At 44.8% G+C, this 27159-nt stretch overlaps 2 protein-coding genes across 6 annotated transcripts; one reads left to right on the forward strand and one right to left on the reverse strand.

Annotated features, from left to right (window-relative positions):
* Positions 1–301: 301 nt before the first annotated feature.
* Positions 302–26898, forward strand: LOC122536760 (ELAV-like protein 2). 5 transcript variants are annotated; one of them, XM_043669407.1, is made up of 5 exons: positions 12209–13951; positions 14578–15007; positions 24592–24827; positions 25958–26061; positions 26688–26898. In XM_043669407.1, the coding sequence occupies exons 3-5, from the start codon at positions 24632–24634 to the stop codon at positions 26868–26870; spliced, it is 483 nt and encodes a 160-aa protein (XP_043525342.1). In that variant the 5' UTR covers positions 12209–13951; positions 14578–15007; positions 24592–24631; the 3' UTR covers positions 26871–26898. The 5 variants fall into 5 exon arrangements, with proteins under 5 accessions (XP_043525340.1, XP_043525342.1, XP_043525339.1 ...); XM_043669405.1 differs by lacking the exons at positions 12209–13951; positions 14578–15007 and adding an exon at positions 302–967 and having other exon boundaries at positions 26688–26890; XM_043669404.1 differs by lacking the exon at positions 14578–15007 and having other exon boundaries at positions 12210–13951; positions 26688–26887.
* Positions 1332–7209, reverse strand: LOC122536759 (cytosolic carboxypeptidase 6). Its single transcript, XM_043669401.1, has 7 exons — positions 7131–7209; positions 4168–4532; positions 3658–4094; positions 3385–3588; positions 3043–3266; positions 2463–2658; positions 1332–2230 (listed from the first exon to the last, which is right to left on the reverse strand). The coding sequence occupies exons 1-7, from the start codon at positions 7150–7152 to the stop codon at positions 1927–1929; spliced, it is 1752 nt and encodes a 583-aa protein (XP_043525336.1). The 5' UTR covers positions 7153–7209; the 3' UTR covers positions 1332–1926.
* Positions 26899–27159: the final 261 nt, after the last annotated feature.

A 27159-nucleotide genomic window follows, 5' to 3' on the forward strand; every position in this document is an offset into this window, starting at 1 on the left:
AGGGAGAGATGGAACCACGGGATAGAGAAGGAAAAGTAGAGGTGGCTATGCGCAACCGGTACGACGCAGACAGCTCGTCTATATACTTGGTTCAACGACCACCGCCCTAGTATCATCCAACCCCGAAGTACCGGGCGGCTCGGTGGTCGCGCTGGATACTAGATTAGGGATGCAGAGGGGGTTGGAACGAAGCTAGGGTGTTCGAGGGGGTTGCAAACGGGGAAGTTTGGGGGCTGGGTTGACTGGGGAGGTAGTAGAGGGAGAAAAGTCGAGGTGGTGTTGAGCGGAACGGCCCACGGGCCAGTTCCGTCTCGAGCCCAGGAGTAGAAGAGCTACTGGCCGCTTGTCTGCTCCCTTCTTTCGCTATAGTTTCATTTCTTTCCGTTTTAGTTCATTCTTCAGTTCCGATTGATTGACACGTTGGTACTCACACACACATACACACATATATAAATACACACACGTGCGGATACGTACAGACATACATACATATACGTATATAATAATATCCAAAAAAAAGTCGTACGCGACACGTTCGTACACCAGTGGTATACGTGCGAAGTATGTGTACGTAATCACGCCAACTCTCATCACGCATACACGTACACGAGTATACAGGAGCGTGCGCGAGCGCGTTACACAGATAACGTATTTTGAATAATTTGGTCACGTATAGAAAAGGGAAGAAAAGATAGATAAAACGAAAGAAAGAAACGTACACGCAAGGGAAAAACATAAATCATCCGTTTATTGGTTTATTGTGATCGAGAAGTCGCACGCTCGATAATCACCAGTTCTCCTGTTTATCGTATGCACGGATACAGTCGCGATCAGCTAGCGTATCTTTAGGTCCGTATCTGACCAAGTGTACCAGGCCCCGTAGTACCTGCGTCTTCTGTCCATCCAATACGCGTGCAACAAGCCCGCGGATTGCTTGAGTTTTAGGAAACGTAATTCTTGCATTCAGGTACGTGCAACAAATCTCTATTATGTGACCTATGAAAGCAACAGCTTTCACATTATTTTTCTTCTTCTCGTGATACTTTCCACGAAGCTCCTCGATGCGAGTGGGGTGGCTGTGAAAAAACCCTTGGACGAGATTACCGTTTTGTCCGATTTCGTTTATCCGTTCACATCACAGTGATGTAAAGAATCTTTATCATTCTTCATGAGATGAATTCTCACTCTTAAACGCGGGAGATTGCGCGAACACGATGGACAGAGAATGTTTCTCGTTCGGGGGTTATGTTTTTCTTCAATTAGTGTAACAGATGATAAGAAGGATTGTGCATGCATTTTATTTTCTTTTTCCTTAGCATTTACATGTCTTATTTTATTGTTGTAATTCTAAGTTATCGTATTAAATCGAAAAAACGCGAACACGCGTTTATAGAAATCGTTTTCAACGAACAAAACGGCGAGCATTCTAAGAAATATGTAAAGAAAGTGGCGCGCGTGTGAGAACAAAAGAACGTAACATCCCTATAAATCAACCCTTTATGATACGGCGCATTCGAATCGCTGACTTGCGTCGTTAGTATCAAAAGGCATGCATACGATTCATCAATTTTATGTATACATCGAGACAATTATTAATTTATACAATAGTGTAAAGAAGCTTTTCTACGAAACAAATATGATCTACATCGGATTCGGATTACACATAGTTACGTTACATCGTTGTTCTCTCCTTTCGTCGATTCTATGAATTTTTCAAAGTTCACGTATACACGTTAACTTCAACTAGGAATTTTTAATTTGCTGCACTGTTCAAACAATTTTTTATACAACCATACGAAGAATCTAAATCTTGCAAATTACGCTGACTGACAATAAGTCGAATCAAACGAGCTTCGAACATTTTTTAAAGATTTTATTTTACCTGCCGGTTACTGATAAGACGACGCCGCGTAGCTAAAGAGATCGCTATCTGTTCGACTTCGTGGCTTTTCGAGCGACCTTTGCCCTGTTCTTGCTGGTAGCCAGTTCCAAACCGCCCCTTGTCAGCTGATTGAAATCGATAATGGTGAGCCTCGGCTCGGCGGGATGTCTGGACAGGGCCTGCACCCTGTCGAGCGGTGCCCCGGGGCTCCGGAACCTGTAGCTCCGGTTCCTGCACCCGCCGACGCCCGTTCCACTTCCAGTTCCGGTCCCAAGCTGGCTCATCCGCGTGCCGCTCATCGATCGGTAGCCACCGCTCGCGGCCATCTCTGTCTCCTCTTGAAAGTACCTGCCGATCACAACCATGTGTATTTCATCATTCAATTTGTTCTTTCTCATTCAAAATCGTGATTCTTAAATCATAACTATCAACTTGTAGAACAGATTTTACATAGTTCATTTCTATCAAGAAGAGTTTGATAGTTTTCTAAGATATTAGTTTTTCTGAAGATATTAGCAGATTAAGAAAGAAACGTATGAATATTTACAACAAATAGCGAAAATAATGTGACTAGAATTACTCGTGAATACTGGCCAGATGTATAGGGGCGGGTTTCCGTGAGGTCTTCGGTCTAGGTTCTCGAAGAACTCGGTGTCTCAGTCGCGACTGTCGCGTTCGTTTGGTTGATGGTTGCTCAGGAAGACCGGCGGGGATAATGCCCATTAATTTGTAATATTCTAGGAAGACACGGGCCAGATTGCGGCCTAATCTGTAATCTGCGGTTTAATTGAGTAGTCAAGTTGATTTATCGGCACTACAGGCGATACGTTAAGTACCGGATGATCGATTGGCACGTAAACTTCTTAACCGCGATTGATCGTGGCGTAAATTATTCACTGATATTTTGCTTAATTTTCTTTGAAAAGCATAAAACAAGACAAAATAAGCGAACGGATTATCGGATCAGCGAATTTTTATTTGAAATCGCTTAGTCACCAACTGAATTTTCGTTTGAAATTTTATAGACTATTCTATAGGTGAAAAATTCGTTTGCAAAAATTTCGAAAACAAACACAATTGAAAAATTGAAACAGAATAAACTTGCTCGTACACAAATGGAATATAATTTGCGGAAAACAAATGCAGATATCAAAGGATACATCCTTCCTCGGTGTACGGGAATACTCCAGGCATTGATTTCCTATTATATCCGTACATCGACACTTCGATGCTGTAGCAGTTTACTTGTTCCTTGAGAATGGAGCACAGATAACGACGCGCGGTACCAGCCTTGTGAGGATCCTGATTGTACATTGTGTTCCCTATTTCATAGTCTTCGGCGTGTTGCGCCAACAACTTTGGTAACACGATGTGTCTCTCGTACCTGAGAGGCTGGCAGCCATTGGTTAGACAGTGTCATTTGGAAATGAGAAAATTGAATTTTTCAAGTGAAAGGGAAAGAAAGAAAAAAAAAAAAAGAAGAAAGAAATGGTTAGGAGTACCTGTACACGTCGTCGTACGTGTTCCCATAAACGAAGAGTCCTGTAGCATTGGTGTGAGCATGCAAATCAAGTACACAGTCTAACGGTGTACGAGAACTTTTGTCGAGATTCTTCAGCATCGGTTTTATCGCTACCAGAGCAGGATGAAGCCATTCAGAGATTTTGTTCCACGAACGATTCAAATCCGCTCCCATCAACGTGGATCTTCAACAAGAGAACCGTCACATTCTGTCGCCTGTTTGTTTCTCATTTGACAGAGGATTCTTTATTTACCTGTAATTGCCAAGAAAAACGCCGTCAGGGTTTAGCATCGGCACTATCTTGAAAACGACGTAACTCCTCAACACTTGGGCGATGGGGTGGGAACTGACCAGAAAGTCCATTAGTCCTTGGCAAACGAAGGAAGAAGGTGACTCGCCTGGATGTATCCTGGCAAGAACGACCACCACCCTTCTCGCGCGATCTTGAACGTCTTCCAGATTCGAAGTTATAGTGACCAATTCGATTTTCCTCTTTTGTATCGACGTGGCTAAGGTTTCTCTCTTGGTGCACGTTAATCTGGTACAAAGGTTATCCAGATGTGCCAGGTAGCGGCTGTACGAGTACGGATACGTCAAGGCAAACTGGTAAACGTCTTCTTCACGGTCGAAGGAAAATGCAAAGCTGAGGACGTAATGATTTTGGTGCTGCGCCGATTTGTAGTAAAACACCTAGAGGAAAGTTTATACACCTTCATGAAAATATTCTTCAGTGTTGGTTAATTTAATTGACCATCAAACTCACTTGCTCTCTTAGAATCCTTTGCCACTTTGGCCTGCTGCTGCTCTTTACCAACGGCGTCAGCCCATTCCGAAATAGATTCGCGCTCTTGGATATGTTGACTATGTTGAAGACCACTCGTTGATCCGTCTTCACGTTATCCACGGTGAAGTTGAACCACAAACGAAGCCGTGGATTGCAGGTGTCAGGTCTGATGAACAGATCGTACTCGAATTCGGAGATAAGATCCACCCTGCCCAGGTTGCCAGTTTCGAACGAGGCATCGAAGCAGATGTGCCCTTTCTTTGCTTTCCCACTGTGACCGGGTGGACGGATGATCATCTTGTTCACGTTTCCCAACCCTCCTTCTGTATCGCTGTCTTCGCTCTCTGCGCAATGAGAATTCTCTTTGAATCTTTCAATATGTTTGCGTTTCATTCGGGAAAGTGCAATTACAGCGGAGGAATTAATCGGTTCGAAATATAGAGAAAGAAAAGAAACGATATCGGACCAGCTCTTTGATAGAGACTGGTGTGCTCCAACGGATCTCGACCCTCCATCCTGAAAGAGAGGGAACGCGTTGATCTATCAGGCAGAAGACGCGCGAACAGACTGACTTTCCTCCAGGTCTGACTAGCTTTTACAGTGGGTGTTGCCACCTACATGGATAAAGGCTGGAACACCGATCGTGCCGTAGGATCAGCACGTTATGGTTAATTCTCGTGTCGGTTCTCGTGCGAGAAATCTCTCGTGTGGCCTGGGTTCGTGATTTCGCGCGGTTCAATCGAGCAAGATTGGCGGGAATTCGCGTGGCTGCCACGCGTCAGAGATCCCACAGAGATCGACAGTGTGAGCTTTAACGAAACGGCCAAAGTTGTTTGCGGTCACGAAAAGTAATCGTGCTGATCGAGATCTAAATGAAGAGTGGTTAGGTCCATCGATAATGTATTTTCGTTGCTCGGTGAATTCAGTTCGTCTTTTTTTAAAACCAATCTCGTATCCTTCTGTAATCTCGGGTTCGTGGGAAGGAACGAAGGTGGTGGTGGTGGTGGTGATAGATGAAAGAGCTGTTGCTCATGGTCACGAAACACTGGAATTAGAAGTTGAGCGATGAACTGATTTCAACGTGCGGAGGTCGTGTTCATCTATCAGATATATGCGAAATGTTTTCATGCATTTCTCTTAGCATTTTACTTGTATAAACACTGAAATTTGGACCAAAGTTAAAGTCACCGTATCTGTCAGACAGTCCAATGTGAATCACATGTAAATGATCTTTAAATTTTGATTCTTTGAGCATCGATTATTCTTTAAGGATTAGTTGTTTGATAGTTTCGTGACATGTCTCGCGCATTACGTATTAACAATGCAAGATTCAAGACGACGTCGAGCAGATAGCATTAGGGTTGGTGAGATCCACGTGGCGTGTGCACGAAGAAGGAAGAAGCAGAGATAGTAATGTCCACGTCACGTCTTCGCCAAACGACGTCGTGGTGTCTGAAGTTTAGCTCCTTCGTTCTTACCATGCATTATTCTTTGCCTGAGGGGTACATAGCGTGTCGCGTGCGGATTTCTAAATCAGGATTGTTCGATATCTATTTCCATGCGGTTCGTACGATGCCCGTAAATGACACATCTACAGGCTAAAACTTGCGCATCTATAGCCTGGGAGGAATGAAAACGAAGAAAAAAAAAAGAAGGGAATTAGACTCGGTCGGCTGGTCTATAGTGGTTTTCCATTGGAATTGCGCAATTCTCTTATCAATCATTCATCAATTGACGCAAAAGCTGGCTACCGTTATACTGTGAGTCTCGTGAACTTTGCGTAGCCAGTCAATGGTAGTGACCGACAGTGACTCGTTTTCTCGTTTCGATTCGATTCAAGAGAAGGCGTAAAATGTCGTACGAAATCGTATCATTCAGCGTTTTAAACTTGAAAGTTTAGAGTTTGACATTTTTTTTCTCCCCAAATGGCTGGGACTATGATAATGCAGATTGATAGTTTGACATTAGCGTGGCAACCAGCTTATCCGCGTGATAACCTTTCACGTCTGGGAAGCTTTTTACAATTCGCTCGGACAAATGTCTGCGGTGTGTTATCTCGCCGCGATTACGGTCGTAGAAACAAGAGGAAGGAAAAAAAGAAACGAAGGAAAAAAGGAGAGAAAATTTCTGGGAAATTGGGGGGGAAAAGAGAGTTTGAGGTTGTTCCGGAGCTGACGGTTCAGAAGAGCAATTAAAAGTGGGACAAAGAGGCTGGACAGAGAAGGCACGGAACAATCAAGAGAACGGCGAGGGTGGCCGGAGGATGGAGAGGGATAAGACACACTATAATACGCACCGCTGAACCCATACTGGATCTTCAACAGTTCCAACTACGAGAGAAAAGAAGGAAAAGCAACCTCGGTCCTTATATCCTTTCTCCTCGACACGCTTCTCCTGAATCACGAGATTGTACAAAATAAAAAGTGGTCCCTCCTATTTCACTCGTTATTCCGTGAAAACGGAAGTTTGGAAGGCTAAGAGAGAATGAAATAAAAAAAAGACGACTAGAGTAGTAATAATAGCTTGGAACAGGGAAAGACGTGGCAGCTTTGAATCACAAAGAGGAAAACCACCCTTTGCACAGGGAAAACCGATTGAAAAATTGTTCCTCTGGCGTCTCTATATCACGATACCGAGGAAGAGGAACACCTGCCAAATGTCAAAGTGCAATAAGCATCGAGCTCGCGTTGATCCTCGCGTGACTGCTCCTCGACTCGTGGATTCGATCGACTTGACGGATCACGGATGATCTATCGGGAAACGATGTCGAGATATAGAAGCACACATTTCATGGACGAAACGATGCTCTCTCGTGTGAAGGTGCGATATCACGCAGATAGACGATGTGGCACGTGTTACGTGCTCGTGTTTCAGTCACGGAACAGTTTCCAGCTTGTTACGAACAATTCCCGAAAGACGGATAGGAAGGGCATAGTACGTACCAGTTCCCTCGGCGTCGGACATATCTTGAGAGCAGGGTCTGACTTGTCCCAAACTGGTCCACACGAGGCTCGATTTCTCGCCGACTGGACGACACTAGTGGCGGATTCACGCGCTGGTTTCCTTGGTTTGTTGAATCGATACGTGTCTCCGTATCCGCTGCCGTTTCTTTTCTCGTTTTTCGGCCACGATGCTTCCTACGTCTCGCGTGACTGTCCCTTGGTACATATCGTAGATATGTATATCGCTGCGATGAAAGTTCATAGAGTTTAACAAGACGGTCGTACAGGGTAGGATACGTTCTGAAAATCAGAACGGACGTTGTAACACGTGGTATTGTATTTCGGTTGGATAAAAGCTGCGGATTTTATGCCTCTCTTGAAACGTAATCCATCAACCTATAGCGGGACAATCGACCGTTCGTCCATTGTGGTAAATATTTGCGCGAGAAGAAAGTTTGTTCTTTTTTTCTTCGTACTCGGTGTGTAACATGTTTCCTGAGTGGGAAAACATTTCTGAGACGCGTGTATGAGACGTGCGCGAGCTGCACAGGGTACTCGAACGATGACTAATTCCGTCCTTTATAAAGCGGAAAATTCGCAATCTCGAAATAACGAGCCTGGCACGCGTTTGATATGCCACCGGGAGCTACGTAATCCGCATACATTATCCTGGCTCGATTATCAGGCTATGGGGGATGCGCACAGACGTAGCCTCCAATGCACGTGTGCAGCTTCGTTTCCGGGTCCACGCAACCCGTTCCAGCGAAACAGCATGCAAAACGAGCTTAACTCACGCATATTTATTATCTTTGGCCAGACTCTCGGATGAGCGGATGCAAATGCGACGCGCCACCGCGGGAGGGAGAACGCAATTATGAAAACTTGCAGCTACCTCTGAAAAGATACTTTCCCGAATAATTCTCCACGCTCCAGCATTTCGTAACTATGTTAACTATGTTGTGCCCATTAATCGATATAGTCCGCATAATTCCCAGGAATATTCCACAAAACTTTTCATCCTACGAACTACTACTACTTTCGCTAGATCGATTCATAAACGGTAAAATTTGTGTAAAATTATTGTGAAAGTGGTTTCAAAATGGCTTGACGGAAGTTTGGTGCAATTTCATGATCTAAGAGGAGATCATCGAATTTTCGAAGCATCTCTTTCCTGACTTTAATAAAAAAAAAAAAAAAGAACGATTGCGTTAAGGGACGAAAAGTGGTTGTAACTTCTGAAGGTGTACAAACTCATCCTCTCGTGATATTTGGGACGAGCAAATACTTTGTAAAGGGAGCGTCGTGTGTACTGGGAACATCTAAAACATTCTAACAGTAACCAGATGCATTTTGAAATTCGTTTGAATAGAGTCGTATCCATCGATCATCGAATAGAGAGAATCCGGAGCGTAAAGAGTTGGGAATTCGAAGATCGGAGAACCGCAGTCCGGGCAAGATTCGCATCGATGGTAGGTGCATGTACGTGTGTTTGTTCGGCTGGTGAATGTCCTCCGCTCCTGGGCTTTGGCTGGGACTTCCTGGTGAACCCTTCCTTCACCCTCGTCCCTCCCTGTTCCCCGGAGTTGTTCGCAGCCGTGGTGAGCTCTGTGCAACGTGGAGGGAGAGAAACGAGGAGAAAGAGAGGCTCGGTGGATGTGTACGAGAGAGAGTGGAATGACTAGGAGAACGTGAGAGATCGATATTCGAAACCCCTGTGCCGTTGGGCACCGAGCTCTCCTCTTGCCACCCCACGCCCAGTGGCGTAGCAAGAGGGGGCAATTGGACTAGGTACTGCCTGTTCACAGGATACTCAACAAACGGAAGTTTGGGACAAAGAGGAGGAGCGTTATAAATTGTCCGAGACGGGATTCGAGATTTACGCGGTGCTGCTGCCACCTCCTCCTTCCCTGTCTGGCTGCTTTTTTTCTTTTTCTTTATCGTCGTCATTTTCATCGACCACCCAGACTATATTTTAACGGATAATTTCAATTTTCCTATTATCACGCTAGATTTAGTACCTGAATTATAACACCGATGGACACCGTTATCTTTTGTTTCGCGCGAGCAGAGATAATCGCAACGTTGAAATGCCTTGATATTGCAATAGCTATTTCAATTGACAGAAGCCTTTTGTGCGATGATGTTTGAAATCTGAAGAGCAGAAAATCTGAATGTTGAAATTCAAATGAAATCAAACTCGAAATTTATATTCACGTTTTTTCTTTAAAGATCTATTTATACGGACCGGGGGGGGGGGGCGGAATGGATTATCGCAGCTTACGCCGTTGCACGTGTCTGTCCTCGTATGTATGCTATTTACCATTAGATTATCATCCCCTCATTTTTTTCGTCTCTTCCCTCTACCCCTCTACGCCTCGCCCCGTTTGTGCTTTCTTTCGACCCCTCCTGGGCAGCTCTTTTCTTAACGCGACTTTTTCATCCGCGTATCTTGTATCTCGCGTTGTGTATGTAACAGGCGGCAACGAGCAAACCAATTATTTCCGCCGCGATGATCGATTCGCATTCGTAGTTCCAGAGGGCCGAGTCATTAGCGAACGTTCGTTAACATTGACTACCACGCCATTCGCGTAACGCAACGTGGAAATGATATTCACGTCGGCTCGTGTGCGTACTTCCCTTTCCTATCAGTCGATACGTTGCTTGTTTGGAGTCGATCATAGATAAGATAATCGTCAATCAGGTGCACATTAGGAGTTTATTCATTTACGTACGTGTTAAAGAGGAAGACGTTTGCAAATTATGCAGTCAACGTTCTTGTTTCTATTCCGATAGGGATTGTATTCAAAAATTTACGCATTTCCGTATATCTGTCTTTATAAAGGGATAAAGAGAGCAGTAGTAAGATTCTGTTTTTTAATAATAAAAGTTTCGATGGAAAACATGTAATTCGATTTTTTCTTTGTTAACGTTTCATTATCGTTGCACCGTCATATTGTGTGATTAACCGATGCCCGAGGCACGTGGATCCATTTATGCAGCACGTGTGCTCTCAAGATTCCGCTAGGGGTAGCGTTACAATATTCCGTGATGAATGCACTTCCTCCAAGTAGCTAGGGTTCCCACAAAAAAAAAGGGGGGGCTCTTGATTCAATTCGAAGCCTCTAATATCTTGTGCTTACAACGAAAAAGAGGGAAAAAAAGGAAGAGGTGACGAGGGATAGGGAGAAAAAGGACAGGGAGGGTAATAGAAGTCGAAAAGTTAAAGCGATTATATCTAACGAGCGAGGAAGAAAAAAAAAGGAACCGGACGAATCGTCGGATTTCGAATATCGAGTTTAACTTTCTGGAAAATTTGGTGAATATCCGTGCATGTTAAATGGGAGGAAGGGGTGGATAGATAGAGGAAGGAGGGGAAGGTTAAGATAGGGGGATGGTGGTGAACTATGTGGCAAAGGCACGGCGAAATTTGGCCGCATTCGCACGGTCGAAAAGCTCTCTCGCACAAGAGGGAGGTCAACCCTAGGACGACGGTTTCCATTTTCAACGTGGCGCCTGCGTTTTCGAGCTCTGCACGGGCTACCAACCCTCTCTCCTATGCTCGTTTCCCCTTTTCAAGCCTCCACTCCACTTCTTTCTTTCTCTTGTTCGCGGAGCCTGAATTTCCACCCCTTCTTCTCCGACCCTTTTGCACAGCGCTTGCGCACGTGCACTCCCCCGCACGTCTAGCCATTTTTCCTTCTTCCCCTCGAATTTAACTCCCGTCCCTCGGAGCGTTACAGCGAAACCAACTTCTCCGACGAGAATATTCAAATATATTTCTACGTCGAATTTATTATCCGTCAATAGCAATCACGTCCACGTCTCTCCCGTTTATTATTATTTATAAATGTTGTCCTTTCATAATTTTCTCTTCAGAAACTGTTCTTTTTTTCTTTTTTTTTTCTTTTTTTTTTTGGTAGATGTTGAAACAACGATCCTTGAATCTTTTTGAGCCAACCCTGTCTGTAAGAGTACCGTCCTTCTCCACTTGAGTTCGTAATTAACACCTTTTTTCCGGGCCATCTAGCTGGCGGCGGTTGTTTTCCCCTGATTTCAACCTTTTACCGCGTTCTTCTGCCACCTGTATGCAAACTATGCTCTATTATTTTAGGGTGGAGGATTCTCTTCTCTATCCAAAATCTTCGTCATCCCGGCCATCGTTCGATCGATCGACTATCCACCAACAACTTTTTCTCTATCCTTTGTTCGTTCTTTCTTTCTGTCTCTTCCGTTCATGCTCTTCGGGAGCGTTCTTTCAATCAGTATCGGTGGTTGCAAGGTCCAGAGGATCTCGAGAGAGAGAGAGAGAGAGAGAGAGAGCAGCCATTGTTCACGACCCCTTCTTCAGCGCCTGCGTGTCTCGCAACTACCCTCGATTTCATTTTCCTTCTCTTTCTTTTGTGCTCTTTATTTATCTAAAAACAGCTTTCGGCTAATGTCCAGAGATTTTACAGAGCAATCCCCCCTTTGATTTTTATCCGATGCACGCGGGTCTTTAATTTTTTAGAAACTTCTTAATTTTTTTATTTATTCGTGCTTTCGTTTAAATGTCATATACGAGGAGGATACGTGATTATTTTCAGATTTCTCTCCCCCTTGCGTTTTTGTCTGACGCATATATATCTCTAAAGGCATATATATCTCCGTCGTAGTTACATCCCTGCAATTCATGCCAAACGAGTTAACGTCACGACGATTTCGAATCGAGTATTACCTCGTCGTCACTCGACGCCTGCGTAGATCCCGTCTTTAGCCTCGGTTTGTCACCGTTTCCTTTTCGCCACTCATCGTGGCCCGGTTTCCATATTTCAAGCGAAGCGTTCGGCGAACTCTCGAACCATTTCTTCCTACCATCCGGAAGACGCAGTCATTGCCTTCCGGAACTTCGACTCGACGCTTGCGTACTTTCTTTCTTCCCTCCGTTCTCGGTCGTTCTTTCACTGTTTGCTTCATCTGCAACTTCATCTTCTTTTTCTCTGGAGCTTCAGCTTCCTCCGTTTCTCTTGGCCATGTTCGCCGCCATCGCAACCGAGAGGTGGCGTGCCGCGAGATATCGCGGCAGTGGTGATCCAGGGAGAGGGTGCAGTCATTGCCTCTTTTCGGCGCTTGCGTACATTCCGCCATGCTCGTCGATCTTCCTCTATCCAACGAGTTTTCCTTGATTGTTTCCTTCGACCTTTATCCTCCTCGTAACTCCCACCCCTCTAGTCTAGGCAGAACTAGTAGCATTGGGGGCGGTGGTGGCAGCGGGCAGCAGAGGGTGCAGCGATTGGCGGCAGGGCCTGGCTCCGTCAGTTTAGTTACCGCACCACATAAAGGCATTGCGTTGTAGACACCGTTATACCCGCAACATTCTTACTATTTGCTTGTATATCTTCATTTCTGACCCTTTAATTCGACAATACGTTCGTATCGTTGGTACATATAGAATCGTCCTCACCGTGTATATATATATATATATACATATATATATATATACCGATCAATCATTCTTGCTTTCTCCCGCCCACGTGTCAACGAGAAAACTAATCGAAAAACCGTGTGTGTTCACGCACAACTTCGATTTCGGGTTTAAACAAACAAAAGAAAAAATCAAACACACAAGAGAGAGAAAGAGAGAGAGAAGAGAGAGAGAAAAATCGTACAGTCTAAAGCAACAACAGCAAACAACAACACTAATTAATAGAAAACGAAACAAAACAAAAAAAGAAAAAAGAAAAAAAAGAGAAAAAGAAAAGAAAAATCGAGCTACAAATAAATACGAGATAATCGATCGGTCAACGAAGGAAGAAATTTCGTCAGCAGATCTGGATCGTCGTGCCACGTTTCATCACGTGCGTCTTCGTCGGGGATCTTATGATTTCGTTCGTCCATTTCGACCACCCTTCCTGGATCCTTGTTCTTCTCCCCTCGCCCCCTGGAACGGTCAGCTTCTCGAAGATTGATCTCGATCGATGTGCACGCGAGTCCCTTTCTAACTTTGTTTAGAAAAAGAGAGAGAAAGAAAGAGAAGTGAAAGAAAGAAAGATAATTGAAACTACGAGGATAAAACACATGTCGCCGGTTCTCCACGAAGATAATTCAGTGTGCGATTGTTGACGAGGTTGGTGTTTAAAAGTAGAAGAGAGCAGAAATCGTCGTCCGGAAGATTGAGAGAAGAAGTGGAAAAGGAAAAAAAGGAAAACGCAAGGAGATAGAGAGGATAATATAGTGTTGGCCGGTAGAAGTGAAGGAAAGACATTCAGAGGGTGTGTTCCGCGATTTTCTTCGTCCCCCTTTTTTTTTCTCTTTCGTTTCGCCGATATATTAAGAGATCAAGTGTTACACGTACGTGAGATCGTCGTGCATCCTGCAAGTTGCATAAAATATAGACTGTAATCCGCCGTTGTCGATCGAAGAAAGTGCAAGAGAGATACCTCGAGAAAGATTCGTAATTCGTCGCCGTGATTTGGCAAACTTGATCGTTTAAAAATCGATAAAAATTACCGCGTAAAATAACACGGGCACAGTTCAGAAAACGACAAATTAAACGAACGAACAAAAGAAAGAAACGGCAAAACGAAATACGCACACGTCGCATCGTTTAAAAACTTAAAGTTAAACAAAGAACGAGCATCGTTTATGAAATAACAACGAAATGAAAATTTAGCGATATAGATAATATATATATATATATATATATATATATAAAGGCAAAGATAATTCTCCATTAAAAAAGAGAACTAATAAAAACGAAAAAAAAAAATAACATTAACCCACCGTCGTTTCGTTCTACGCCCAGATATCGGCATCCTCCAACCACTGATTTTCATCGTTAACCGGTATGTTCATTTGTTTCTTTACTTTTGTTGCTTCTGTGATTCTGACGTTCGAATTATTATTATTGTTCTATTCTTATCTTGTTATTATTGTTGTTATTATTACCGTTATAATTGCAAACATTATTACCGATCTCTGTGTATATCGATCTATGTGTTTTAGTAGCGCGCAGTCAGGTACCGATCATTATAATATATGTTTGTAACCCCCTTTGCCGGAGAATCCTTTATACAGGACCAGTCGAAGGATCCTTCCGGCAGCCATAATCATTTATCGAACTTGTTTTTCTCGCGTTCTCTTGGCTGATCACAAAGGTGTTGCTTTCTCCCACCACATTGCTTCGTAGAAACGTATTTCAAATTTTCGTTCTCAATTCGTTTTAAATTCATTTCAATTTGATTCAGATTGATTTAAATTTATCATATTACTCTACTAGAAAAAGAATGTCGGGCTTGGAGTGGAAAAATTTGAAAGGAAAAAAGAAAAAAGAAAAAGAAAACGATCCATCGATCGATCGATATTGGAAGTGAATTCTCAGTTACGGTGAACACGATCTAAAAAGTATTTCTATCCGTGAAATACGGTGAAAGTATCGGCGTGTAACAGTTGGCATTTTTCTACGGCGCAGTATCGCTGCGGTCTAGAGAAGTTTGGGCGTGGCAGCCGAAAGCAACGTGGCCAGGAGAACGCGAGTGCAGCCTCCAAATCCACGGTTCTCCGGCCAATTTTCAGTTTGAATCCTTCTTCCTACTTGCGGAGCAACCGGCGAAAGAGCAAACGATTAAAAAAAAAAGAATCGAAAGAAAAAAAAATATATACATGTATTAAACGAGGAAAAAAGAAAGACGAGAAACGAAAAAAAAAAAAAAATGAGGGAGAAACACGGTCGAGTGAAAATGTCGAATCTGTTCGGTAACAAGATGATGGAAAACGGCGAGAGTGTGCATGAAGGATCAAGCAGATCCAGGATGGAGCAACTGGCACTGCGGGTCCTCGTCGAGGACAAGCAGGAAGTCTCGAGAGGGACGCTTCCGTCCGCGATGGCCTCGATCACAATGGTGCGTGAGAGGGATAAAGGGGTGTTAGATAGTGTGCCAATGAACGTTTTCACAGAACATGATTTTAAAGTATCGCTTCCTTCCGTTTTCCTATGTTTCACCGTAACGATTTCCGTTTCGCCTCTCTGTGGCAGAGAGAGACTGAAATTTCGCCATCTTTTATTTCGCCGTTTCGCTCGTTTCGTGCTAGTGAAGCTATTTCATTTCCATACCACGAGATTTCTTCCAACGTGATGAAGAACAGACGTATCGAGTGAAATAGGAAAGAACATAAGAGATAAAAAAAAAAAAATATTTAGCATCAGCATCGTACGATAATAACCGAATTCTTCTCAGATTCAGAGGTTTTCGTACGAAAACTCTCAGGTGAACAGCGCGATATCAAAGATTGACCGAGGATTGCGAGCCTAGTAGAAGAATGATAGAGCGGAATGGATGTGAAAGAAGGATAGAAAAGCGGCGAGTAGGAGAGAGACCTAGGTCTAGTTGGGGAAGCTCGTATTGATCGTTTCTGGGTCCATGTGACGCGCCTGCGTTTTGCCGTGGGGTAAAATCGTAGCGAGGGTAAACTATATAGGAAGGAGGGTGAAAGAGTGAGAGCAGCAGAGAGAGAGAGAGAGAAAGAGAAGAGGCAAAGGAAGGGAGAGAGAAAGAGAGAAGAAGGGAGGGGGAGAAAGAGAGAGAAAGCCGCGCCGGGGTTCATATACCCCCAGGGCAACTGCAACGTTCCACCGTGCCACCGACCAATCAATGGAGCTTCTCTACCTCTCTGTCTCACCTTGTTTCTCCCGTCTCCTCTCCCTCCGTCCATTCGTCATTCTTTTTCTCTCGATTTTCCTCTGTTCCATCCGCGACTCTTCGTCCATCATACGTAATATGATTGCATCGTACGCGCGCACATACGCGTCGTCCCCTCTCCCGAGATTTATACGGTATTAACGTTGACAACGGCGAGCATCCTGGCCACCCCTGCGGATGCGTGTACCCACGTACTGGCAATCTATCGAAACTTCGTTCGAGTTTAAAGAGAGCCGTGCTAATCCTTCTAACGAGGACGAAAACGGGAAGATGAAGGGCGGAGGTAATCGTCGTGGATCTTCCGAGTTTAACTTGGTTTCGTTTTGACTTTATGAAAACTCTGTCCTGTCTTCGAAGTACCTCCGAAACGGAGCTTCAGAATTTCATTTCAGCCACCGTTCGTCGTTTGATTTCCGTTCCTCTGTTTGTAACATCGACGACGCTCAAATTGGTGACGTATGTATGTAAGTAGACGTCGACAGCTTTCTCCTTCCTTAGATCAACACAACGTTGTTCTATCGTAGGTGAAGAATATTTCGCGATCATCCGGCTACGATCGAACGCTTCTTTTCCTCTTCACGAGCATTTGTTTTCGTTATGTAATCACTTTTTGTGGACTTCGAGGATAGTCGTAGGGTTTCCCTGGATACTCGGTGATACGATCATTGCCTCGTGAGAGAGAAGCGATCACGGATCGGCGCACACAATTGCGTGGAGACGAGGACGGGAGGCAAGGCTGACGCGCGACCACAGGGAAGAACGAATCGATCGATCGCACCTTAATTAGCACGGCGATTACACGGCCTGCTTGATCGATTCACCACATTCGGTCTCTGTTTCCCTGGGTGGGGCTGCCTCGTCTGTTTCGTGCATATGCTCGTTAAAATTGTCATCCCTCTTCTATCGTTTCCAACGATAATACCAACGTTCGACCCTCTGATGCGGAATATATCCATCGACTATGCCAAAGGTGAAACGTTCTCCCGGTCGTACGGAATTATTTATACGTCCCTCGTAATTATTTATCCCCCTCGTATATTTAACTTTGTATTTAGGGAACTATTTTTGCCAACGTTTAACGTTTTGCTCTTTTACGACGAATTGGCCTCGCTGGTTGGCTCGAATTGTTTTCGTCACGTCTCGAACTGTTCGAGGTGAATTCGTAAGGACGCTTATAGGTCGAGGAATAGGAGAGTTGGTGGATTATCGACGAATCTCACTGGGGGGTTCAGTGACCCTGGAGAAACTTCACGGACGGAATTATTGCTAGCGTGGCTGGCGGAGCTGCGTGGAATTATAACCGTGCACGGTCGTGTCAGCGGATCGATGACGAAGGTGGGGCCAAACCCCAAAAACGTCGCTTCGACAGCTGGAACGAAAAAAAGAGGGTTGTTCGATTCACATTTGTCAATCGCGTAGCCGCGAATGATTCACGATCTACGTACCTTCGTAGTTTTAATCTTTCACACGAGAGGATAGTAAATTTCCCGTGCTGAAAGCTGCACGTTCGCGTTTGCTGCACGTTTTCTTCTTTGAAAATGTTCGAGAAGTGCCAGTTTCGACCTGAGTCGAAATTATGAGATTGTTTGTCGAAATTGTATATATGAACGATTGAGAGAAGACTCCCGATATATCCACGAGGGCAAATTTCCCTCTCGGTTCGACGGTCAGAATATTGTTTCACCGTTCGTTGTCGCTAAGGCGATCAGAGGCCGGCAAACTTTCATAATTCCAACGGTAATGCGGTGACAACTTCCTGTCGCACCGTGTGGCCGGTTTTAAAGCCACCGAGCATAATGGAACACGTTCGCATATGCGTCCACTACGTGTCCCTATTTTTTCTCTCTCTCTTTTTTTCTGCATACCGTTTCGCATCTGTTGCAAGTCCCGTGCCCCGGTCCCAGTTTTCGTTCCCCTTTTTCTCATGCAGCTAAACAATAGCGACTTGCAACACTCCCTCCTTCTCTATCTTTCGTTAACGTTAAGTCCGGTCATGTACGTAATATGCAAAGAACCTGGTCAATCGTTCGTGCCTAACGAAAGCAGGAAGTCAATCGAAAAGATCGTTTCTTTGATTCTCAAGATTAAAGGGGTACGAGGAGTGATTCTCGACAGCGATTAGAATGAAAAGGTCGGTGAAGTTCTGGTCTTATAAAATTCGACGTAAGGCACAGAAATTGCAGAAGGAAAATCTTTTAGGTATTTCTAATTAGATCGGGAAATCGGAGTTACATCGATGATCAACTTGTCAACGCGTGACGAAAGATTGAAACGTGCTTTCCCGTGTATTTCCATTGCCTATATATTTATAACATTTGTACGTAGATGTATTTCTAATTTCAGTTGGAGCACCAATTACTCTTGCTTTTCGAGCATTAACGTAACTCGAATTCCTCCGAGTCGATTCGGTTTCCAATTGACTGCAAAGTGCACTGGCCTCTTGGACTTTTATAGAAAGAACGTCGAGCAATTAGAAATTCTTCGCGTGCCACGCTGTCAAGTTTCGATCGCGTGATAATTTTAAAGATGATTTCGAGGCGGGGATACGTTCGCGCAGATTTCGTTTCGTCCAGGAAGTTCCCGCAAGATAGTTCGATCCGTTTCGCGCGATGACGTAATATAACGGAAATGAAATTCTGAAAACACGAACCCGCGCGGTTATTGGCACGACCGCCAAGTGTTGCTCGGGTCTTGCTTGTTTCGTCAGCGCCGCATAATTTTGGCCCACTGTCATTTTCGAGACTGGCCTCTCACGATCTTCGCGAGATAAAGCCAGGGTAAGGTCAGGGATTCTTCTTCGGCGCTCTCCCGCTCGTTCGCGCGAATTTGAGAAATTGTTCGTGGCAGAAGGAACGACCACAATATCAGAAATAAGTAAATCTTTAAATAGATCGAGCAGAAGGCGTATATATAAGAAATGACGATCGATGAATCGAAGGAAAGCTATTGGAGTGATATAATCAGGCAGAAGGTTTCACGAGTACTTTATCCTTGAGATTCTTCATTTCGTTCACCTGTGACAAGTTGCGGCGTTTTTTTTTTTCTTTTTTTGGAACGCAAATTTTTTTCGTCGGTTCTCTTTTCGAAAGATTCAATTTCATGGTCTCTGGCAAATAGCCATCAGTGAGTTTCGACGATGTAATTCATGGTTTCGAGTTCACTACCGATCGAGTGCGGCCTCGGGTAAGGGGTAAAAGGACTCTTGTATCGACGCGATAGCGTACCGAGACGACGGGGGTCAAAAACCGTGAAGGGGTGGTCATGATCTGATGCAAGGGGTGATGCAAGCAGCGAGAGGGAGGCTGCGGAGGGCGGTGTACCTTCTGCCTGGTAATGTCGGGGAGCCATGTTGCAAACATTTCCTAACGAACAAACCCCTGCAAACCCAGTATCTCGAGGGGATACTGAAACATTGTACGCAAACCGTCGCAACGTTGTCGACTCTCTTGTTAATGGGACGCGATTGAAACAACGGTGACAGGTGTTACTCTCGAGCCGTGCGGCGAAATAAACAGAAAAAATATCGTGAGATTGCGATCCGTTCGGTGGCAAACCGTGCCCAAAGTTCGAAGCTTTTTAACATTGAGTTACAATGGAATTACGTGGAAATTCGAAATTTGTCAAAACTCGAAGAGGGGGGAGAGGGGGGATAAGGGGATGTTGAGTGGGATCAGGGGAGTTAGTTCGATCGACGATGGGAGGTCACAGTTTATTTAAGAACGCGCATACGTCTCTTATTAGTTCGATCGGCAACCCCTCGCAGCGTACGCGCTACGTCGGTAGGAGGAGATACACGTAATACAACGAGGGGTTTGCAGTGGGTTGGTGACGAGCTTAGCCGCGAGGGTGCGCGATCGCGAACGAGCCAGCCCGAACACGGCCGAACGAGCTCGCTGAGCTGTGCAAGCCGCTTGAACGCGACTGCTGCGTCCAGAGTTTAGGCAGCCTCCGCCCGTGTTGTATCGTTATTTCCGTTTCCTTAGTATAGTGTTTAACGCTTTAATTTCTAGTCTCGCGTGACCCTCTACATCATACACTCACACATACACACACGCACGCACACGCACACACATACACACGCATACACATACGTATACAGCGTATATTCTATTCTTTACACGTACGTGCACACACACTTACGTTTACACACCGTATAATCCCTTGTTTTCTTTTTTACGATCGGCAAATACGAAAATTTGGTGGATCTTGTTACCCGACGAACGCGACTAATTTTCGGCACGGCCGCTCGTGTACGTGTATACTTACGTACGTACGTGTTTCGTCAAAGTGAAAACCGAGGGACCGTCGACCAGGAACCAAGCATAAATGCCGATTTACGAGCGCTCGCGTCGTACTTTTCTTTCATTGATTTCCCCTTCTGTTCCGGGCGGCGGTGCGAGAGCGTGATAGTAAGTGCACGTAAAGAGAGAGAGAGAGAGAGAGAGAGAGAGAGAGAGAGAGAGAGAGAGAATCAGAGAGGAGACCAAAGACCGGCGCGATACACACCACGGTCAGCACCACGAGAGTAGCCGCGTAGCCACGGGCCAGTTGCACGTTGCTCGGTTTCGCGTGCGATCGAAAAGAGAGAGCTTTCGGAAGAGAGAAACGGGAAAAGCGAAATACGTCGAGGGTGGGAGAGTGCGGAGAGTTCTGGATAAGAAAGGAAAGTGTTCTCTGTGTCTTCTGTGTGCATGTGTGTCGTGTGCTGTCGCGTGCATCGATAAAAAGCATCGGTGGATCTCCTGAGAGAAGTTCGCGAGGAAAGGTAAGCTTCGGGTCAAGGTCCTGCTTTCTTCCTCCGATTTTCCCCGATTTCTTCCAATTTCTATTTAATCTCGAGCATCTCTCGTCGAGAGATATACCGATAGCCGGATGCTGCGTGTAGAGCAGCTTGTCCCTTCCCCGCTAGGAGTTTCGGAGCACGTGCCTAGCGAGTTTCGTGGCACATTCTCATTCTCACCCTTTGCTTTCTGCGTGCTTTCGTCGTCCGTTCTTTCCCCACGCGAACCCTTCCTCGGCTCCACTCCCACCATCGTCCACACGATCGCCACTTGCCTTTACCCTTTTCCCCTCCGCTGCTACGTATTCCCTTAGGATAGCAGGGCGAAAGAGTTGCTGCGTTTCTGCGTGTGTCTCATGCGTGTGCGTGCGTGCGTGCGTGCGTGCGTGCGTGTGTGTTTTCTCGCGCGGAAAGGGGCGTACGCGAATGCGGGAGGGGATTCCCTTGGAATTGTACCGAGAGAGGAAGGGGTCTCGTGCGCACACCAGAGAAAGGAGAGAAAGAGGGAGAGACAGCTCCCGAACTCGCGAGCGAGCGAGCGAGCGAGCGAGAAAGGGCGAGAGAGGGGTGAACCAGCGAGGCAGAGACCGAGGAGTCGCGCTCGTATTGATCGGTCCCGGCCACGCGATTTTCACGATCCGTCGCCATGGCCACCTGGCCACCGGCCGAAGATCGTATCTGTCAAGTGTACGTGAAAATCGAACTTTAACTCCCCCCTCCCATCCTCCCCTTCCACCGAGGCTAGACTCACCTGCCGCGTTATCTTCGTTCGAAATTTGCACTACCTTTGAAGAAATCTCTGAATATTTCACCCTTGAGGAACAACCTTTATCGTCGAGTTCATCCTTCGATGCTTTCGTCGGTTCTGTTACGCGAATTATTTATAGTTTCGCAACATTGAACGACACAATCGTGATGCGGATCGATAGCTCCAATGTAGTAACAGTTTCAACAGAGTTTGATTTCCGGTTCCAGTTCTTTAGGCTAGGAATCGTTAAATTACTAATTATGTACTTCAGAATTTAATACTCCGCAAAGTTTATCTTGTTTTTCTCTCTCAAAATTAGATTCGATCTAGGAAACTCAGATTCTTCCAAGTTGAAATTGAAAAGGACAGGGAATACTTGAAAGGGATAAGACACAAGAATGTATCTGTCACGGAACGATTACGCGGGAGAGACGGTCGTAGACAAAGTTCGACTTCTGCGAGGCTCGAGGCCTGGCGAAAAGGGGGTGGCTTTCCGCATTGTGTTGCGGACAACCCCAGCGTACTGTGCGTATACGCGAATACGCAACCATGCATAACGTCCATTGTCGTTGGATAATGACGGTGGCGCAGGAGTCGCGTTTCGAAGTCACCGGCGAACGATACTTTTCCGATGCGTTCTTCTCGTCCGACAATGGGGTCTCTCGGCTTCCATTGTACCGTCCTAAAATATCGCGATGCCGAGCATCGGAGTAACAGAGACGGGGAGAACCGTGGATCGATAACTACGGAAGATGCGGGGCTACGATAACTGCTAACTCCGACATTTTCTCCGACTGCTGAGCGCGCTTGTTTTTCTCGCCTCGTTCATAAACACTATCAAGCCCACTGAACAATCTGTTGAAGAATACCGTCGTCACTTTCTTAAACAGGGTTCGTTCTGTAGATTACAGTGGACGTGAAAGTCTACGGATCATGTTCAAACACGGATCTTCCTTTTTTATTAAAAATTTTTTTTATTTACCATGTTAATCTCTTGCGCTGGAATGACGTGCCACGCACGTCGAGACAAACAAATAATAAATCTATTACTTTTCAATAATTTCTATCCAGTGATATCATATCGACGAGTTCAAAATGAAAGCGGCGAATTATTGTGTACGGTTTGATCACTCCTTATGGTCCGCAGTCAATTGCCAGCGCAAGTGGTTAAGGCCCATTGATGTACATTTTCTTCTCGTCTAAAGCTAATATCTAAAGTCTCGCAACATCGCTAGCTAGAGGAAGGTGTCGATTTAAAATTTCGTAGAATGTCCGAGTTAGGCTTCTCCCTTCGAGGATCCCGTTCCCTGTTCTGGTAATAGGAAATTCTTGTTGCTAGAAACCTTTGGAAAGTTCCCCGGGAAGTTCCCCGCCGCCGCAACAACACGAAAAGCTACAACGTTTTGAACGTGTTCGGAACAGAAAATTCGAATTAACAGCCGGTCGCCGTTCCAGTTTCTTTTTTTCCCCATGTCTCGCCGTTGGGCACGGCACGCTCGACGCATATAATAAAAGCTATTTATCGTGTGTAATAAAAGATATCTCATGAGAGAGAGAACGTGGTCAGTCCGACTGGGGTGACCACAGCCATGAGACACAGAGAGACACTCCCTGCGTGGGGTAACCCTAAGGACAGCTGATGACTACGTTAGACGACTGACAGAGACGGGAAGGGAAAGAGAGAATTAAAATGTACACCACCGGTAGCTCGTGCCGGGCCTGATATATGTGTCGTGGCAGCTGTGTGTATTCGCCTTAACCATGAACACCATGGGCACCCTACGGCCACCGCGTATAATTCCCCTTTCTCTCTTTCTCTTTTTCCTTCTCCTTTTATTTTGCTCGCTTTCCGTCCTTTTTGCTTGAGGCGTGTGTGCTACCACATACTGGGTGTCTTGATGAAAATTACTCGAGTCCTTTTTACGTGTGCGCGTTGGCACGAGAATTAACAGACAGTTATCGAGGTCCTTGAGCTAGAAAAAGTTACTACCGCATTAACGATTCTTTTCTTTTTTTTTTTCTTTCTTTTGTCATTTCTTACGTTAGGAAAAAGGAAATTTGAAAGGAACTTAATCGGGAGGGAAATTTGTAAAATTTTAAATGGGAATGGCACAAGTCCGATTGATATTGGACACCCTAAACGCATCGAGTACGGCGGTTTGGTTAGAAGGACGGTAGGGGAAGGCACGAGGGAGACGAGCCCTTTAAACCAGAATGGGGGGTCGTCGCCCCTTTAAATTATCCGCGTTTCTATTGGACCTTACCCTCGCCCCTACCGACCACCTTCGCCTGTTCTTTTTCCGCTGTGTTTTGAAAGTCATTGTCAGATTACGTCTGCATCCAGTTGCGTGAACGATGAATTTTCGTAAGTTGCCCGTAACCGTGTCGCCGCGCCGTGTCTTTTCCAGCTGCTTTTAATTTAATCCAAAAACGAGCACGATAAGATCCTCGCTGTTATTATGTCTAAAGAAAAGGAGAAAAAAAGAAAGAAAAAAAGAAACTTTTCTAAACACTTAAAAAATCCTCGGACGTAAACGAATCGATTTCGATGATTGTGTTTATAATTCGTATCAAGAAACATTTATAATGTTTTGTTTTCGTTGGTGATAATGTTTTTGTTTGCCATGTAAATAGTTGTAAATGAGCAAAAACCGATTCCCTCTTCGAACTTGGGTTCTCAGTACCGTAAGAAGCTTGTGCATCGTGTACAGCGTGTTGATTAACAGGCGTTTTTACGTCCTTCAAAATTCCGACGACAGCCCGTGTTTATACTTGTCTGTTTCTTCCTGTGTTCTTCCTCGTCGATCGAACGATCGTTTCGATAACCTAACTTCGGCGTGTTCTAGCGAGATGTTCGTATTGTTGTCCGAACAGTTATTTCACTTAAAAAAAAAGGAACAAAAAAAAAAGAAAAAAGAAGAAGGAAAGAACATGCCAAAATTTAAAGTCACGAATCGTCGATATCGAAGTCAGGAATTTATTTTATTTTTACAATGTTTTGAATGGTTGAGCATCCCTGTCTCTTGAGTAACACACTTGTTTCCTTTTGCGATAAATAAACAACAAGGTGATCGGTTACACCATAAAAAGAGGTGTATCTTAGAATGTATCGTTGGACGATTGACAATTGTCGATGCTGATCCAAGAAAATACAGAGAGACGGAGAACGAAATTATTTTCGCAAGATAGTGGCTAAAAAGAAAAATCGTTCGCCTATCCGTTACGCGCGACGATAAAAGTGTTCTTTTCTTGTTTCAGATTTCGTACGTAGTTAGAGAGGACTCGGTAGAAGAGTGCAATGATGGCGAACGGAATGGACACAGTCGTGCAACAAAATGGTGGAGCCACCCTCGGGCAGGCCTCGCAAGAAGAATCCAAGACGAATCTCATTGTAAATTATTTGCCACAAAGCATGACACAGGATGAGATTCGATCCCTCTTCTCGAGCATAGGCGAGGTGGAAAGCTGCAAGTTGATTCGCGATAAACTCACCGGTAAGTTAAACTTTAACTCTCTGCGTATTCGTTATCGCGTTTGAAACAAAACGAACATTACCGGGAAGTATAAAAAGTTGCTCGAGTTTGATTGATGGCACGTTGTTGTGACAATTTTCACGGGAACCCATTATCACGGCATAGTATAATACGAACGATCGCCGACAACGACTAAAGAACGCAAGAATCTACGTCTTTCTACACTGTTCGTTTGTTTATCGATATCCAGACGTTATCGGGAAACGATGTTTAGTCTTGGTTGAGTCGTCATCTATCCTGCGCCTGTTTATTTTGTACTAGTCTCATTCGAAAACCTTTGTAATTTATGGTGTCATCAGAGCCACGTGTTAAACAATGGAAATTTCGCAATTTAAAAAAAGTCACGTATCGTTGATTTATTAATAAATTTTATCGCAATGTCAAACACACTTGTGTAAAATCACTTTGATACAATATTTTCTTGTAATACCAAACGATCAGTCGAGGTTTCGCTTTTCTTCCTCCAACAGTCGTATCGAGAAGAAGAGAACGATCACACCACACAGTCGAGTTTTTAATGAATTTTTAGATTTTTCCGTAGCCCGGGAAAGTTCGCGAATAAAGGAACTATTGCGCAATATCCTGTTTCCGTTTATCTTCGCCGACGAATATTTCCCCTGCACCGACTGACCGTGCACGTTCGAGTGCGCGTAATCCAGCGTAATTTCGCCAGCCGTACTCGCGTCTCTGAATTCCGTGCGTTAGTGGAGAGCACGTGCGTGGACGTCGCGACGCTATTTCGAGCGTCGGAGTAGCGGGGGCGTTGTTCGGTTTGAGTCTCCGCCGCTTTATATTCGACCTCGCCGCGATCTCTCAGGGCCGTATTACGCCGTCTGCGTTTCCTGTTTTTCAAAAAACACCCGTCTCGCTCTGTCACATAGCCTTTTCCACCACTCAATGAACGAACACACGCTCGGCCACATTTGCTGCTCGCGAACTCTGCGTTCCTTCGGATCTCACGCGTCTCCGTAGTTCTTTTAGTGATCTCACAAGAAGTTTACGCGAGTTCGGTCTTTTCTCTCTGTCTTTCTTTCTTTTTTTTGTTTTTTTTGTTTTAAGTTTAACGTGTTGGCACTTTTCCTATGTTACAGGTCAGAGTTTAGGTTACGGTTTTGTTAACTATCACCGGCCTGAGGATGCTGAGAAGGCGATAAACACGCTCAACGGTCTTCGTCTGCAAAACAAAACGATCAAGGTTCGTTGTTTCTAAATATTGCTGGACGTGTCGAGTTGCCAATTTGTTAGGATTTCTTCGGATTGGCATTTGATCGTTTAGCCCACGCGGAAGATTCCAGTTGAAAATTCTCAATGATTTCAACTAGCTATTTATAAACAATATATACTTTCCTAATCCGAGTCCTGAAATGAAGTCTTTTTATTAACGTATTTAACGTAGTTTCGCCATAGATATATTAACTACAGTTCAGAAATCTAATCTGTAATAGCGTTTTCCTGCTGTGTCTCCTCGTGTGAAGTTGCAATTTGGAATCGTTCCGTCAAACCTAAGTTTTGATACTATTGAGTTAGATTATACATGATATTAGACAGTATTGCGATGGAAATAGGCTGGCGTGAATTCAAAGACATTATCGCATCTGCTATTTATTAACTCTACGAAAACAGTCAAAATTGTTCCCGTTCGCATACCATGTAGATGATGTTAAACCACTCGAAAAAGAAAATCAACTATCTATCCTATCTTCCTGCGTGAGTCAGTTAGAATGCTCAGCTACACGCCAGAGTTTTCTAATTTCAACTTATCTCACTATTTTATCGATCGGTATTAATCCAAATGCAATTAACGAGCGTGCATCTTGGCAGGTATCGTACGCGAGACCGAGCAGCGAGGCGATCAAAGGCGCAAATCTGTACGTGAGCGGTTTGCCGAAGAACATGACGCAACAAGACCTGGAAAATTTGTTCAGCCCATATGGCAGAATCATCACGTCGCGGATACTTTGCGACAACATCACCGGTAAGTTGTTAATTAACCGATTGAATTGACGAGGATCGTATCGGCCAGTAGAATGTCATGAGCCCTGTGGAAGGCCATGGAATACGGGAATTTTAGGGGAAAATGCCGTACCCTTCACTTTGCTCGAAGAGTAAAGTAGATTGGAACCGCGCGGGTCATACTCCTTGTGCCCGTTCGTAGAAGATTTCGTTAGGAGGCTTGGCGAACAATTTGATGAGGAATTACAAAGTGTAGGCCATGGGGTTCTAGTCGTATTGTGGGGTGGATCGGTGCGCCTGCAATCAGAGCGAGAACGAACACGATCATGGTGAACGAGTG

This window comes from Frieseomelitta varia, unplaced genomic scaffold (genome assembly GCF_011392965.1).
Source record: "Frieseomelitta varia isolate USP_RPSP 00005682 unplaced genomic scaffold, Fvar_1.2 scaffold_870, whole genome shotgun sequence".
NCBI lineage: Eukaryota > Metazoa > Arthropoda > Insecta > Hymenoptera > Apidae > Frieseomelitta > Frieseomelitta varia.